At 35.9% G+C, this 16,291-nt stretch overlaps 1 protein-coding gene across 5 annotated transcripts in view; it reads left to right on the top strand.

Moving 5' to 3' along the window:
- The window catches only part of LOC106071779 (zwei Ig domain protein zig-8-like), a 247,733-nt gene that overhangs the window by 188,593 nt on the left and 42,849 nt on the right, over nucleotides 1-16,291 (top strand). For all 5 annotated transcript variants that reach the window (XM_056032684.1, XM_056032693.1, XM_056032674.1 and 2 more), the window contains one exon: nucleotides 3,378-3,523. In XM_056032684.1, coding sequence (XP_055888659.1) covers nucleotides 3,378-3,523 — 146 coding nt within the window. The remainder of the gene's footprint in view (nucleotides 1-3,377; nucleotides 3,524-16,291) is intronic.

The raw sequence follows: 16,291 nt of genomic DNA on the forward strand, positions 1-16,291 counted from the left end.
CTTGTGTGGTTCTGTGCACTTGTGTGGTTCTGTGCACTTGTGTGGTTCTGTGCACTTGTGTGGTTCTGTGCGCTTGTGTGGTTCTGTGCGCTTGTGTGGTTCTGTGCGCTTGTGTGGTTCTGTGCACTTGTGTGGTTCTGTGCGCTTGTGTGGTTCTGTGCACTTGTGTGGTTCTGTGCGCTTGTGTGGTTCTGTGCGCTTGTGTGGTTCTGTGCACTTGTGTGGTTCTGTGCACTTGTGTGGTTCTGTGCACTTGTTTGGTTCTGTGCACTTGTGTGGTTCTGTGCGCTTGTGTGGTTCTGTGCACTTGTGTGGTTCTGTGCGCTTGTGTGGTTCTGTGCGCTTGTTTGGTTCTGTGCGCTTGTGTGGTTCTGACTTTTGAACTCTGCACTCTTACAAAGGAACAGAAATTTCCTTTGGGATTTCCCGATGCAGTTTGACTAGCATGACCGCCCAAACGGATGCAATAAATGTATAATGCATTGTACATCATTGCCTTATATATGTATTCGTGCCTAATGTGAGTGTGTGTGTGTGTGTGCGCGCGGAAAGAGGCAGTACATTACATAGTGATATATTCATGACACACGCATTCCTCAGCTGCCATAGCAAAGAGGATTAAATCCAAATACTTGGTAGGACGAATAAGAGAACATGATCTCAAACAAATGATTCTATTGATACTGTTATGTCCCAGCTGTGGCCATTTTGTAATCCTACACCCACTCACATCTCAGCTTGACCTAGTTGGCAGAAGTATACTTTTTTTTTCTCTCTAAGTAAACTTGTTTTTTTTTTTTTTTTTATGTTTTTTTAGGCATTTCTATAGAAATGAAAATGACGACCTAACGTAACTCTCCAGCACAATAACGGTCATTTGATGAAAAAAGAATTTAGACGATAATTCAAAGCCAAGCAAAAAGTGTGCATGTTTTGGAACAATTATTTTTGGTCTAGTTTCACTCAACTTTACTATGAACAGGCAAGCTTGATGTGTATAAAAGTCTAGTTACAACTGAATTTGTTCAAGTTTGAACTTAGTTGAACAAGATTTGTTTTTCCAAACCTTCAAGCTCTTGTTTGAGTTCAAAAGGTTTACGTTAGTGAAATCTAGAATAACTCATTTATAACAATACTTTTCTGATCCATAGCAAAAGTGGAAGTTCTTGATAGATAGATAGATAGATAGATAGATAGATAGATAGATAGATAGATAGAAAGATAGATAGATAGATAGATAGATAGATAGATAGATAGATAGATGGATAGATAGATAGATAGATAGGAAGATAGATAGATAGATAGATAGATAGATAGATAGATAGATAGTTGAGAGAGAGAGAGAGAGAGAGAGAGAAAGAAATAATTCATATTTTATGTATAGAAAAACAGGAAAGCCTTCAAAAATGTTATACTGTTTCCATACCAAATACAATTTATTTTTTTTTAGTTCATTATGTTATAAAATGTCAAAAACAAAAGGACTCCATTCTAAAGACGTCAGACTAGCTTGCCGCTGACAGTGACAAGAACATCTTGAGGAAACTCTTCAACTTATCTGCACAAAACATATGTCATTAAAAACTATTCCGCATGAATAAAATCGTTTAAATCCCCGACGGGCATTGAGGGCGAAAGTTATCACCCTTCTAGCACCAGACATCTCAATGTAGGTGGCAGCCTTCAGAAATCTATTAGTGGCTATGGAATGAAACTCTCGGGTCTTCGCGCTGATAAAACTTTACACATGGGCGTCTCAAATGTTGAGATTTTTTTGTTTTTGTGTTCCGTATGTCGAAGGTGAGGATTTAAAAAAAAAAATCTTTTGTTTCAGTCTCGAGTTTTCATTTTCATTCCTCGAGATTTGCTGTCAACCTTTTTTTTTTTCCAAGGATGTAATTTTTTTTTTTTGTTTGTCTTTTCCACGTACATCTAGCTCCACAACATCTTTCAATCACATGCACTTTTTACTTACACATGTAATTGTTCTTTTCTACTGTCTTGAAGAAAATTAAAGAATTTGGTAGAAGCTTTTCGGAGGCCCTTACATTTCTTCAAAAGCTTTTAAAAAATCCACTTATTAATAACAATATTTATATCTAAAAGCATGCCGGATTTTAGAAGAAATAAATAGAGTACTTATAGATTAAACTCTTTTTTTCTGCTTTTTTTTAAAAACCGTATTTATTTTGCATATTTTAGTTAAAGTTTGAAGAGGGTAAGGCAGAAATGACGTAAATCAGTAGCTACATTTTTATATATTACGAGCTCACTACACGTCTTAACTACGACAGTGTTGCTAGCTGACATATTTAAAGCAGTGTCGGCAAAAAATGAACAAATATAACCAAAATATACCGTCAACGTTTCTGGTTCGACAAATTTGTATTATCTCTATTTGTAAACCCAGGGCAGTATACGCGCCTTGCTCCCCTTTAAATCCGGCCCTACTGATGGAGGTCCACACATTTTATTGTACTGGTCTTGATGTATGGCTAGCTTTTGAGACGTGAGGTCCACACATTTTATTGTACTGGTCTTGGTGTATGGCTAGCTTTTGAGACGTGAGGTCCAACAAAGAGTTCACTCGAGCTACTACAGTGTTAAAGCTAACGAGCATTAGTCGAGACCAAATTGATTGCTCTGGGATCAAAACTTACTTGGTCAAATTAATGTGGTCATTTCTTTAATGAACATGTAGCGTGGACATTAGCTGATCTCCTGGGACAGATGAGTTCTGCAGTAATAAAGCGTCTCCTTACACACCTTAGATGCACATCAAGCAAAGGGTCAGGTCTGTGAAAGACTCATGAGTATAATGTTGTTGTTGTTTTTGTAACATTGATGGAAACCAAATAAGTGCACTGTGACCTATTTTCAACTGTCTTTTAAACATTATCTGACCGGGCGAGTTAATGATTATTATTATAGCTTTTATATAGCGTTACTTTCATGATTAAATCATTCTCTATGATCCATTCTCCTTTGTGGATCGGTGAGGAAGGGTCGGGGTATCTGGGAGTAGATTTTCCGTGCTGTCTTTAGGCGCTAAGTAAACACAACTCTGCTCGAGTCGGGTGTTGAACTTCGAGCCCCTTTCATAAGTAGCCAAGCCAATTTCAAGCGTACTTAGCCTCTCGACCACTCTTAAGGAAAAGGAAAACAAAAAGGAAAACATGGGTAGATGACTTTATTTGTTTTGTTTTGGCACTTCAAATAGCAAAGAATATCAACCAAAAGTTTTGAAACTGTCCCAAAACAAGTTAGGGAAGGAATCCTCAAAGTAAAATGTGGATACTCAAACAATTAAATCTTAAATTGCTTCCGGCTATTCTTAAGCCAAAGATAACGCGGCGCTAATGTTTGTCTGCTTACAGGTATCTCCGTACTTCCAGAGTTCCTGGAGAGCTACACCAATGTGCCTATGGAGCCTGTATTTGTCAACACAAACAGCAACATCACAGTTCGAGAAGGTGGCCGAGCGCTTCTACCATGTTCTATACAGCACCTGGGCACAAAGAAGGTAGGCACCTTTTTATTTTATATGCAGCACCTGACCACTAAGAAGGTAGGCACTTTTTATTTTATATGCAGCACCAGACCACTAAGAAGGTAGGCACTTTTTATTTTATATGCAGCACCTGACCACTAAGAAGGTAGGCACTTTTTATTTTATATGCAGCACCTGACCACTAAGAAGGTAGGCACTTTTTATTTTATATGCAGCACCTGACCACTAAGAAGGTAGGCACCTTTTTATTTTATATGCAGCACCTGACCACTAAGAAGGTAGGCACCTTTTTATTTTATATGCAGCACTTGAGCACAATATGGTAGACCCTTTCAAAAATTGTATAAACATAGGCATAAAGAGGGTGGGCATTTTTTGTTTATTTTCTTGTGTCACATGTTGTACACGAGGGGGAGGGGGGGGGGCAGAAATATTTGTACAATTTTTTACAGTCAGGCATCTGGTAGCTACGAGTTTCTCCACAGAAGAGTAATAATAAAGGGGAGATATTTTTTTTAAGTCTCCGCTGTTGGAGCTTTCCATTTGAAAAACTATAAATAGACGAGACACGTTTCCTTCAGGCCTCATTCAGTTCATAAGTTTCTAGCTTTATGTTCAGTCTACTTTTGTGAATCTATTTATGAATTTGAATTGTAAAGCAAATTATTGCTTCAGTGTGTGTTCATTTGTCTTAGGATTTCGGATTAAATTATTCTATTTCGTTATGTAATCACCCAAGCAAAGATCTTCATCTGATAATTATGCATTGTGTCATCAGATTTAACTTTAGTAAAATACCCAAACCTTTTCATCACACAATTCCATTGTAACAATGGGAAAACAAACAAAAATTACTTGGTTTTTTGTAATAGTTCAATGAACTTTGATGATACTTATTCATTAAACTTTAATTGTATGATTCCTAATCTTGATCAAAATCTAGATTGAACTCTTTTAGGCCTGATAAAATTACTTTCAACTCGCGTTTTGGACTACTTCATCTCATGTCCAGTTTTATTGGTTTGAAGTTGTCAGTTTGTATTTAGATTCTTATTACGATCTTCAGCTAATTAATGTTGTGTGTTTGTTTTTATTCTTTAACTCTGTTTCTCCGTAATTATTTTCCACATTCTGGTGTAATTATTCATTTTCCCAAAAGTACTTCACTAACTTTTATGATTAAACTTCAATAATGGTTTTCTTTTAATCAGAATATGTTATAATTTGTGTAGCTAAATGCAGGCCCATTTTTATATAACGCAAATTAAAGTTTACAAACTTAAAAATTACGATAATTTAATAGGCTCAAATCAACGAAGGTATTGTCAATCAGGAGAGAAAGTTAAAACAGAGTTTCCCAAACTGTTTCCGTTACGGAACACTTCGCACATTCTGAGTATTTACCGGAACACAAAGTTTATATAAACTCACTCTGTCTGTCTGATAAAAAGTGCTTACACGTTAGTTCTCTCACACAGACTCTCAAATTAAGTTGAAACTTCGCACAATTATGCATTGACATGAATCAATAAAAAAGTAACCAATTAGAAAATTAATTACTGGTAATTCATTATTTTGTTTAATAGCAACAAGTACTTTAGTATTCACATATATGGCTAAATTTGTTGGCTTTAGTCCTTTTAATATATTGTGAACGCTATTTCTCCCTTTCTCCGATCAAGTTGATACTTTAGACAATTATTTATTGTACCTAACAATACATGAATCAATAAACAATAATACTCAATTAGTCAATTAATTATTGGTATTTAATTATTTTTGTTTGATATCGAATAGGGGAAATAACTTCTACATTATTGGTAGATATAGTATTAAGGACGGAGTTCTTCTCCTTTAGATAAGCTTTGTTTTTTGTTTTTTTAAAGAATTTTTAAAATATTGCTTGTTAGATGAAATTAATTTACTTGGTGTCCTACTAGCTATTTATCCCAGTAGTCTCTCTGCCAACGCCAACGCACTGACCATCTCTTTACCAACGCACTGACCATCTCTCTATAACACACTGACCATATCTCTATAACACACTGACCCTATCTCTCTACCAACACACTGACCATTGTCAGGGTGGGTTTTCAGGTTAACTAGGGTATGCTATAGGCTCACGGGCTCCCCACCATCTGAACAGTGTAAACCAAAACAAAGAATACTAGCATATGAACCACCAAATGAATTGTACAACGAATGAATGTCATCGAAGCTAAGATAAAACTAAAACATCATCGATTTAAACAACAATTCTTCAAAATGAACAATATTTCATACTATGATAATTGTAAAGTAACAAGATATTTTCATATGTATCAACTTCATGGTGGTGAACAGGACATTACTAATTGTTTAAATAGTAATAACACACCTTACACACGCACACTCCATCTCTTATCTTATCTTATATAATACAGACGTTACTTCAAAAAAGAAGATGATTACGTCCTACGCGTCATGCATTTAATCATGCATATTAACCAATGACTTAAATTCTGCCAAGTCACTGGTTTTCCTGGCTAGCTCAGGCAACCCATTCCATGCTCTAATAGCACTAGGGAAGAAGGAGTATTTGTACAAATTTGTCCTAGCATATGGGACGAGGAATGTGCCTTTATCTTTGTGTCTTTCAGAGTATTTTATTAAATTTTGTTTTTGTATTTGAAGATTATGGTTCAGTGTTTTATGTATGATTGCTACTTTACTTTTGAGCCTTCTGTCCTGAAGGCTTTCTAAATTTAGTGATTTTACTAAAGGTGTTACTCTAGTCAAATGTGAATATTCGTTTGTTATGAATCGCACTGCTCTATTTTGTGTCTGTTCTAGTTTCTTAATGTTTTCTTGAGTTGAGGGGTCCCAAACAGAGGATGCATATTCTATTATTGGCCTAACCAAGGTTAAATAACATTTTAGTTTTATGTTCTTATTTGATTTATAGAAATTTCTTTTAATAAATCCTAATGCTTTGTTTGATTTTTGTGTAGTTTCATCAATATGTGGATTCCATGACAGTTTTTCATTTATTATAACACCTAGGTATTTTGCGTTTTTAGTCTGTGTTACTGGTTTGCCATGAATAAGATAAGTGGAATTAATTTGTTTTAGTTTTTTTGTTACTCTTAACAACTGACATTTTTCTGGGTGGAAAGACATGCTCCAATTTGATTCCCATTTCTGTAATTCATCTAATTCTCTTTGTAAAATATCTGTGTCTTGTGTTGTTTTTATTGTTCTATATATTATGCAATCGTCTGCAAATAATCTGACTTTTGTTCCTGAACTAATGCAATTTGGTAAATCATTTATGTAAATTAAAAATAGTAGTGGACCCAAGACTGTTCCTTGAGGTACACCTGAGTTTACTGTTATCGGTGTTGATTTAGAGCCATTTATTATTACAGTTTGTTCTCTCCCTATCAGAAAGTCTTTAATCCACTGATGCAGTGGACCATTAATGCCGAAATATTTTAATTTTTTAAGCAAACTATGGTGGTGAACTTTGTCAAAAGCCTTAGAAAAATCTAGTAAGATAGCATCTATTTGTTCACTATTATCTAAACCTTTTGAAAAATCATCAATTAGTCCTATTAGTTGTGTTTCACATGATCTATATTTCCTAAAGCCATGTTGGTATGGTGTGAGGACATTATGTTTGTCTAAGTGGTTTATGATGTTGCTACATATTATGTGTTCTAGGATTTTACATGTGATGCTGGTAAGTGATACTGGTCTGTAGTTTCCTGGGTCAGATTTTTCTCCTTTTTTAAATAGGGGGGTGACATTAGCTTCTTTCCAGTCCTTTGGTACTCTGCCCTGGTTAAGTGAAGCCTGAAAGAGTATTTTGAACACTGGGGCTAGCTCATTACTTAGTTCTTTGAGTAATCTAGCTGGAATACCATCAGGTCCAGAAGCTTTATTTGGTTTGGTGTTGGCTAATAGTTTTTGAATTCCATTTTCTTGTACTACTATATCTTCTATGTTGTCTACTTGGTTCAAATTCAGTAATATGTCTTTGTCTCCTGGGGCTGAGAATGCTGATGCAAAGTATTTGTTTAGAATGTTTGCTTTAGTTCAATGAACTTTGATGATACTTATTCATTAAACTTTAATTGTATGATTCCTAATCTTGATCAAAATCTAGATTTAACTCTTTTAGGCCTGATAAAAATACTTTCAACTCGCGTTTTGGACTACTTCATCTCATTTCCAGTTTTATTGGTTTGAAGTTGTCAGTTTGTATTTAGAGTCTTATTACGATCTTCAGCTAATTAATGTTGTGTGTTTATTTTTATTTTTTAACTCTGTTTCTCCGTAATTATTTTCCACATTCTGGTGTAATTATTCATTTTCCCAAAAGTACTTCACTAACTTTTATGATTAAACTTCAATAATGGTTTTCTTTTAATCAGAATATGTTATAATTTGTGTAGCTAAATGCAGGCCCATTTTTATATAACGCAAATTAAAGTTTACAAACTTAAAAATTACGATAATTTAATAGGCTCAAATCAACGAAGGTATTGTCAATCAGGAGAGAAAGTTAAAACAGAGTTTCCCAAACTGTTTCCGTTACGGAACACTTCGCACATTCTGAGTATTTACCGGAACACAAAGTTTATATAAACTCACTCTGTCTGTCTGATAAAAAGTGCTTACACGTTAGTTCTCTCACACACAGACTCTCAAATTAAGTTGAAACTTCGCACAATTATGCATTGACATGAATCAATAAAAAAGTAACCAATTAGAAAATTAATTACTGGTAACTCATTATTTTGTTTAATAGCAACAAGTACTTTAGTATTCACATATATGGCTAAATGTGTTGGCTTTAGTCCTTTTAATATATTGTGAACGCTATTTCTCCCTTTCTCCGATCAAGTTGATACTTTAGACAATTATTTATTGTACCTAACAATACATGAATCAATAAACAATAATACTCAATTAGTCAATTAATTATTGGTATTTAATTATTTTTGTTTGATATCGAATAGGGGAAATAACTTCTACATTATTGGTAGATATAGTATTAAGGACGGAGTTCTTCTCCTTTAGATAAGCTTTGTTTTTTGTTTTTTTAAAGAATTTTTAAAATATTGCTTGTTAGATGAAATTAATTTACTTGGTGTCCTACTAGCTATTTATCCCAGTAGTCTCTCTGCCAACGCCAACGCACTGACCATCTCTTTACCAAACGCACTGACCATCTCTCTATAACACACTGACCATATCTCTATAACACACTGACCCTATCTCTCTACCAACACACTGACCATTGTCAGGGTGGGTCTTCAGGTTAACTAGGGTATGCTATAGGCTCACGGGCTCCCCACCATCTGAACAGTGTAAACCAAAACAAAGAATACTAGCATATGAACCACCAAATGAATTGTACAACGAATGAATGTCATCGAAGCTAAGATAAAACTAAAACATCATCGATTTAAACAACAATTCTTCAAAATGAACAATATTTCATAATATGATAATTGTAAAGTAACAAGATATTTTCATATGTATCAACTTCATGGTGGTGAACAGGACATTACTAATTGTTTAAATAGTAATAACACACCTTACACACGCACACTCCATCTCGGCGCCCTACAGAACATCAACTTCATACACCTCCAACAACGATAGTTAACGATACGGGACCAAGGGCGTAAAGGCGTCACTTTTCCCATAGCCCCAAGCCTAACACCCGTTAAAACAGGGAAACAGAAAACCAGCTAACACAAGAAGCTCTCTCTCTCTACTGCGGGAACTAAGGATGATGTAAACATACACATACACAACATGCTAGACAACAAAACGCACCTAATACAAACTACTTCCTATACACTCAAACACAAATATTAAACACAAAAAGAAAACTTCACGCGCGCACGACAACCATCTCTCTATCAACACACTGACCATCTCTCTACCAACACACTGACCATCTCTCTATCAACACATTGACCATATCTCTACCAACACACTGACCATCTCTCTACCAAAACACTGACCATCCCTCTACCAACTTATGTTTAGTTCTCCACACATGTCCAACAAGTGTAAGGATATTTTGACTCCTTAAAGTATGTCTTGTAAAGTTTTTCTATATGTGATCCTTCAATTCACCACATTCTACTCACTAACAGTTACTGTCAAGCCTTAATGACAATATTCATAAATCACTTGTCTAAGTTTTGACATTCTTTCCTAATCGCCTCTAACTTCATAAAAAAAACAAGATTACAAAGACAGTTTGTGTGGAAACACAAACTCAAAATCGGCCCCCGAAGTGGTCCACCCAGGCAGGCTTCAATATTTTCAGAAAGAACATCCAAATGAAATTATATCAAAGACAAATGAGAGATAAGAATGGAGAAAGAAGGTTGACAGATCTTGTGTAGTGCCCCAACGGTACAGCAGATCAAAGGATAGGTGCAAGTGAATGCAAAGTTAGATGTGAACCTGGCCTAACTAGTTCCCCTTTCAGACTTTGTGGTCTATAGGGCAGATGATGTAAAGTTCATCTGTTTTTGTGGCCTACGGTTAATGAGGGTGTCATGTAGCCAGCACAACGACCAACCGCCTTTACTTTTCCCCAACTAATATCAGGTACCCATTGGAGCTGGGTGGACTCAGAGGCGCCTAAGGATTCCGAAGTTAAAAATCCCAGTCTTCACCAGGATTCGAACCCGGGGCCCACGGTTCAGAAGCCAAGCGCTTTACCGCTCAGCTACCGCGCCTCTCCTGGCCTAACTGAAGTCTTATAATTGATGTAATTGTTTTGAAAAGGCCCAATCTCTTATTCGAATGCTAAGTTTAAAAAAAAAAAAAAAAAAAAAAACTGGCATTAAAGCAAAAGCTTACGAAAATGAAATTTACAAGATTACTATTCGTTTTAAATTAGGTCTAACTTATAATGTATACTAATTAGCTTTTTTTCTTTTTAAAAAACTGCTTGCATAACTGATTTTAAAAATTAGATTTTTCGCTTTCAGAAAAAAAAAAGTAGCCGTTGCATCAGAACTTTGAATGGTCTAAAATATTGTGATGTCGGATTTTCAATATCTTTTCTAGTTTACGAGATCTAAACGGGACGGACGGACAGACGGTCAGACGGACAGACATTTCACACAAAACTAATAGCGTCTTTTCCCCTTTCGGGGGCCGCTAAAAATGTCTTCAGGTCCGAACATTAAGGATGAGTGCAGTGTTTCATATGACTTCGCAAACCCAGTTGCCATCTGCTTAATTCGAAACATCAAATTCAGATAAATTAGTTATCTTAAGGATATTTTTTAAAGTTTTCTTTTCATGTACTGCGCCTCATATGTGCGTCTCGCGTCCTTCGTGAGAACTCATAGTCTCTTTATATAATACAAAGATCTTCATAGATTTGTCTCCCCTTTTAATATTTCTTGTATTACTTTTACCGACATCCATTGTGTCTTTGATCAGTTCTGCTTCTACAGTCAGGGAGCATACATCACCACTTTATTTTTTTTATAGTATTGTCATATACAATAGCTGTCTGGAAATACAGTTTCTTTCCTTTCAAGTGTGTTGTCTAGTAAGCAAGGTTACCATATCGATTACACTTACAGACTTCGAACTTTACGTAATGCCCCTAACAAAAGTATAATGTAGGCCATTGTAGGCTGTTGGACTTGATTCTACAAAGTACTAACTGATTTATTCAACATCAAACAAGTTTTCTAAAAGGAACGTTTTTTTTTAACCATCTAAAAAACTTTTGAAGACGTTTGTTTGTGTGTGAATTCCTGGCACAATCAATTCGTTGGAATCAATAATTTATTGGTGCAAAAAGTGTCTCGACGTCGCCAACACAACATTGAAAAGAGAAAAGCTACAAGAAAATGGATTTATGTTGGCACAGCATTCAAGATTCACCAAGTCACCACATGTACATTGACACGTCTTGAAGTGGACTAGTTTGATCTAGGAGAGAGAGCTTATTATTTAATACATTTTTTTTCTATTATCTTACAATGATGATTCTCCATGGTACCATAGCTCGCTGGAGGTACAGAGCCTATAATATAGCTAATCATTATTTCTATTGTGTGGTCTTCAGTCACGACGTAAACTTGTTTTGCTTCTTACAGTTTACATATGTTTATGTTCGTCATAAGTTCCTAGACAGGCCTAATTATATCCTAAATACTGTAATATTTACATACTTAAATGATACAGTAGAATTGTACATCATATTCTACTAAGTAATCTAATTTCTACCAGTACAAAGAAATGGTAGATCATCGTTACTTGAGTGAAAATAGTGAAAATAGGTTTCAGTAAAATGACCAAATAATTAGTAGATCCTTTGTCTTCAATTACATTGAAAGTTTAGCTTGACACCGTGACCTAACTAGTGGGTCATTTCGCTTTTAATATGGAAATAGCTTTTAGTGTTATTCTTTATAAACGCTCCAATAAAAACATCCCCTTCTCAACACTGTCGATATGTGCAGTAGCAAACAAAAGAAGAAAAGGCAGAACAAAACAGAGTACATTGGCGATAGTCTGCTTTAGCCTTGAAACAATCATGAAAACAAATGTCAAGAGAATACAGTTTGTCCTTTGATGATGTCTATGAGCAAATATTCAAATACATCCTTATATAGGCTATGCTAGACGTAGAGGATGCATGAACAAAAGTCACGAGAACTTCCACTCTAAGGCCATGTAACTGGAATAGTCTGTCTGACTTCTATGTTAAGTGGGCTGACCTGAGATGTCACAGTCTACCACCACTATCCCCACTCCCTTACTCTTGGATGAAGACGAAAAAAAAAGACCCCCCCCCCATTCAGTGACCTTTTAAGTGCGCACTAGGGGACAAGATTAATAATTGATGACACTAAGAGAGTTCTTGGCGGCATTTCGAAGCATCCATTTAAGTGCAGCTTTCAGGCAACATTTCTGGGTTATCGCCTGAAGCTCTTCATACAGACACCCAGCGTTTCTATCACTGAATCGTCAGCCACGAATGTAATCTAGCGAATGTACGGCGTTAGCAGCATTAGTGAAAATTAAACTGTAATAGTCCACTACTCAAAAGTGGGCAGTTACGAAATGGCACGGGTCCATGGGAACTTAGAGTATGATTTTTGTTTAATAATTGACCTGACTCAAGTGTCAACAGTAATGTCCATCACTCTTCGGAGATTCGGGGAAGTAAATACGACATTAATTTCATGAACTACTTTTGGTATTTGATCTTTCATTTCTTTTAATTTGATGTTGTATTGGTCACAATTTTCACTCACTTTGAAATCCTGACTGTACAACATATCTCTAAATGTAAGCTCCATTAACATCTAGTGTACTGATTCGGCTCCGAAAAGGTTTGCCCTGAGCAGAGAAACGTTAAATGTATTCTTCAGAGAAATGTGAACTTTCTGTCCTTAGTCTCTAAACAACATGTATAATCATCATCATCATCATCATCATCATCATCAAACTCCATTAGAGTGAAGGCTTGAGAGGCTCAAATCCTCTCTTGCAAAAGCCCTGGACAGAAACCCTGCTGTCTTGCGTAGTGCATAAATGTCGCCATACAGGTCGAGAATTTTGGGTTTCCCAGACCTGTCGAGACGGAGATCAGCAAGTCTGGGGCAGTCAAACAGAATATGAGGCACGGTTTCCTCTTCTTCCTCGCAGCGGGGGCACCGTGAATAAAAGTTTGGCCACAGCCGCGAGAAATATGAGCCAACAGGACAGTGGCCTGCACTCCACGGGCTTTTTGGGACTTGTCCCAGCACTCAAACCACTTTTCCATTTCTGTTTTTTGTATTATAGCCAGGGCTTGATGAAAGCTTACAGCCTCATCAGTGGGTGGAATTTGCCCTCCCTGGTGGGCCAAAGAATCTGCAATATTGTTGCCAGTCACACCTATGTGACTCGGTACCCACTGCATAATTACAGGGGTGCCATAGCGTTGTTTAATGTTATGTGAAGCCATGATGATAGTGTTGATATTGGGGAGCCATGGTCCGGGGCTTTGCAAAGCCTGTAGTACAGATTTTGAGTCAGTGACCACAACAATCTGTGTTGCCCTCAAATGTCCCTCGCCGAGTTGAGAGTCAATGACTTTTAAGGCTTCACAGACTGCCATGGTCTCCGCATCAAAACTGCAAACACTACCACATGGTCCAAAGATTTTGACTATGTAAGAGCCAAGAAAGTCGATGTAGGCTCCATAGCCTGCTCTTCCAGAATCTATTGATGCCGACCCATCAGTGTATGCAAAAATAGCACTGGGCTATTGTATAATGTATAATAGAGAATTGTGGAACGTCATTTAATGTATGAATACTGATATTACAGCTCATTAATGTATGTTTATGATAATCAAAAGTGCTGGATATAAAATACATTTAAATATCAAGAAAAGATATTTTACTCAAAAAGGATTAAGTGCATCAGCTTTTAATGACTTTTTGGTATTTTTATCTTCAACATATGTTTTTTTTAATTGAAATAAGTCACTATGTTAATTTATGCAGGCATAAGCACACGTTAATGATGCTATAATTATATTGGTTTTAAAATATACCGGTACCTAAGAATATAGGCAGTGAACACTTTCGTGACTATCATGGCACTAAGAGAAGTCAGTTTTCTGTCACGTGGCGTTTGTTTACATTTTGATCTTTGATACAATTAGTGCAATAACGACAATTTATGATTTAGTAATTTGTTAACATTATAACTTTGAACTGTAAAATGTTAGACAAATTTAACTAGATAAGTGCCGAATACGACATTGTGTGCCATCATTTCTTACAATGTTAACTATTACATGCTGTAAAATAGATGAGGAACTTAAGTGAACTTAGCAAGAAATTGTTAGGCCTGGTCGTGCGGTATAATTTTCGGACTGTCGTCTCGATCGTCTCTGGTTCGAACCATGCCCTCCCTTAGGACTTAAATCTTAATTTCTGATGTCACGTAGATCTTATGTTAGTTAAAACTGTAGCTTTCAAAAGCTGTTATTTCACATATGAAGTGTAACCTACTCGACTGATACTCTGGAGCAAAGATAACTTTAAGGAACAGATGTTGTTTTTACATACATTCAGACGGGTCTCTATAGTTCTTTTTAAAAGAATGTATTATTCATTTTTCTGAGATATTTTTAAGCAATGTGCCAGAAAAGAGTTGTTTTTTTCTTTTGCACAGTTGCCTTATTCTTAAAACAAAACATTGGTTTGCCTAATAGTGTGATCTTAACTTGCCTTACACAAACACATTTTTTAAATCATTCTTGTTCTCTGATGTAGTAGGCCTATTACACATTGGCAGCTAGTTGCACAAAAAGGGTTCAACGGAAATAATACTTCTCAGAGTTCAGAGTATTTGTATGTACTAAAGACAACTTGTCAAACTTCATGACGCTATAAACGAGTCTCAAGTATCTTACAAGCCCATCTCGTATACCAATATGTGCATGAAAACATGGCCGCCAAAAGTGCACTTTCTAGAAGTAAGTTTCTCCTTAGAGTTCAAAGAGTCCAAGACTTTACCATTACACGGAGAGTATCTCTGGGAGCGCCTCTGGCCACACACCAGGTCATATTTCACCAACCAACCGCGGACCTAAAGCCCAGACTATTTTGTCTCGTACTACATCCGTATAAGGGGAGACTACCCCAGAGGATATAGACTCCTGTACCATCTCTGTGTAACAGTTGCCGTTCTTAGCGATATTTTCACATTATGGTCTTCCTTCTCCATGAGAAAGCCTTTGAATATATGTTAGGAGATGTAGAGTATGTCTGGGAGTAGGCTCGGAAAAACAAAACAACGGAAATGTTGAACTAGATAGTTACTTTCGTTTCATGTTTTCTTTTCGTTTGATCTGTACTTTCTGTGGTTGTACTTTCTGTGGTTGTACTTTCTGTGGTTTACTTTAAAAAGAAGTTACATTGGTGGAGAATAGAAATCATTTTCATGAAACTATTGGGGAAAAAAAACAAACTTCTATAAACTTTGACATTCAGCACCAAGGACTTGGTCGAGATTTTTAGTATAATTAACTACCACATTTAAATAATAAAACTTTTTTTTTTTTTTTTAGTAATGAGAATGTAAAGATAAATAACAGCAAATGGTAAGGAATAGTAAGACTTATTACTACAAAGAAATATAGAGTGACTACTTTGAACGACGACAGCACACTACATCAAGTTATATGCAATCTATGATTCTGAGCTTACTTGATGTTGTGATTCAGACATTAGAAAAATAGTTTCCTTTTTTACAAAATTGTTTTTGTATAGCATATTTATACAATACCTCTTTTCAACTTGCACCTTCGTGGAAACTGGGTGGGTAGGCTCAAATGGACACGGATCTCAAAAATGGTTATAACGATTTTCCTAGAAATTTGACAATCGATGTAAATTGTTGGGAAAAGAATTAATAGCTCTTTGGCCACACTGGGAAAACTCTTGTTTAGTTTTTCAAAGTAAAACAAGGTTACAAATACGGTTTGTGTGGAAACACAAACTCAAAATCGGCCCCCGATGTTGTCCACCTAGAGTTTTCACGAGTATTCGAACACGGTACTTACGGTTCCAAGAGTTTACCCCTCAGCCACAGCATCTCCATATATTCATTTAGCGTACACTTATATTTTTTAAATAATAATTATTAACCTTATCCATACATTCAAAATTAATAACATGTGACATGTAATAAAGAGAAACTAAAAATATTTATTCTTCTTACAAAATTACATAAATTGGC

This window comes from Biomphalaria glabrata, chromosome 1, assembly GCF_947242115.1.
Source record: "Biomphalaria glabrata chromosome 1, xgBioGlab47.1, whole genome shotgun sequence".
In the NCBI taxonomy this organism is placed as follows: domain Eukaryota; kingdom Metazoa; phylum Mollusca; class Gastropoda; family Planorbidae; genus Biomphalaria; species Biomphalaria glabrata.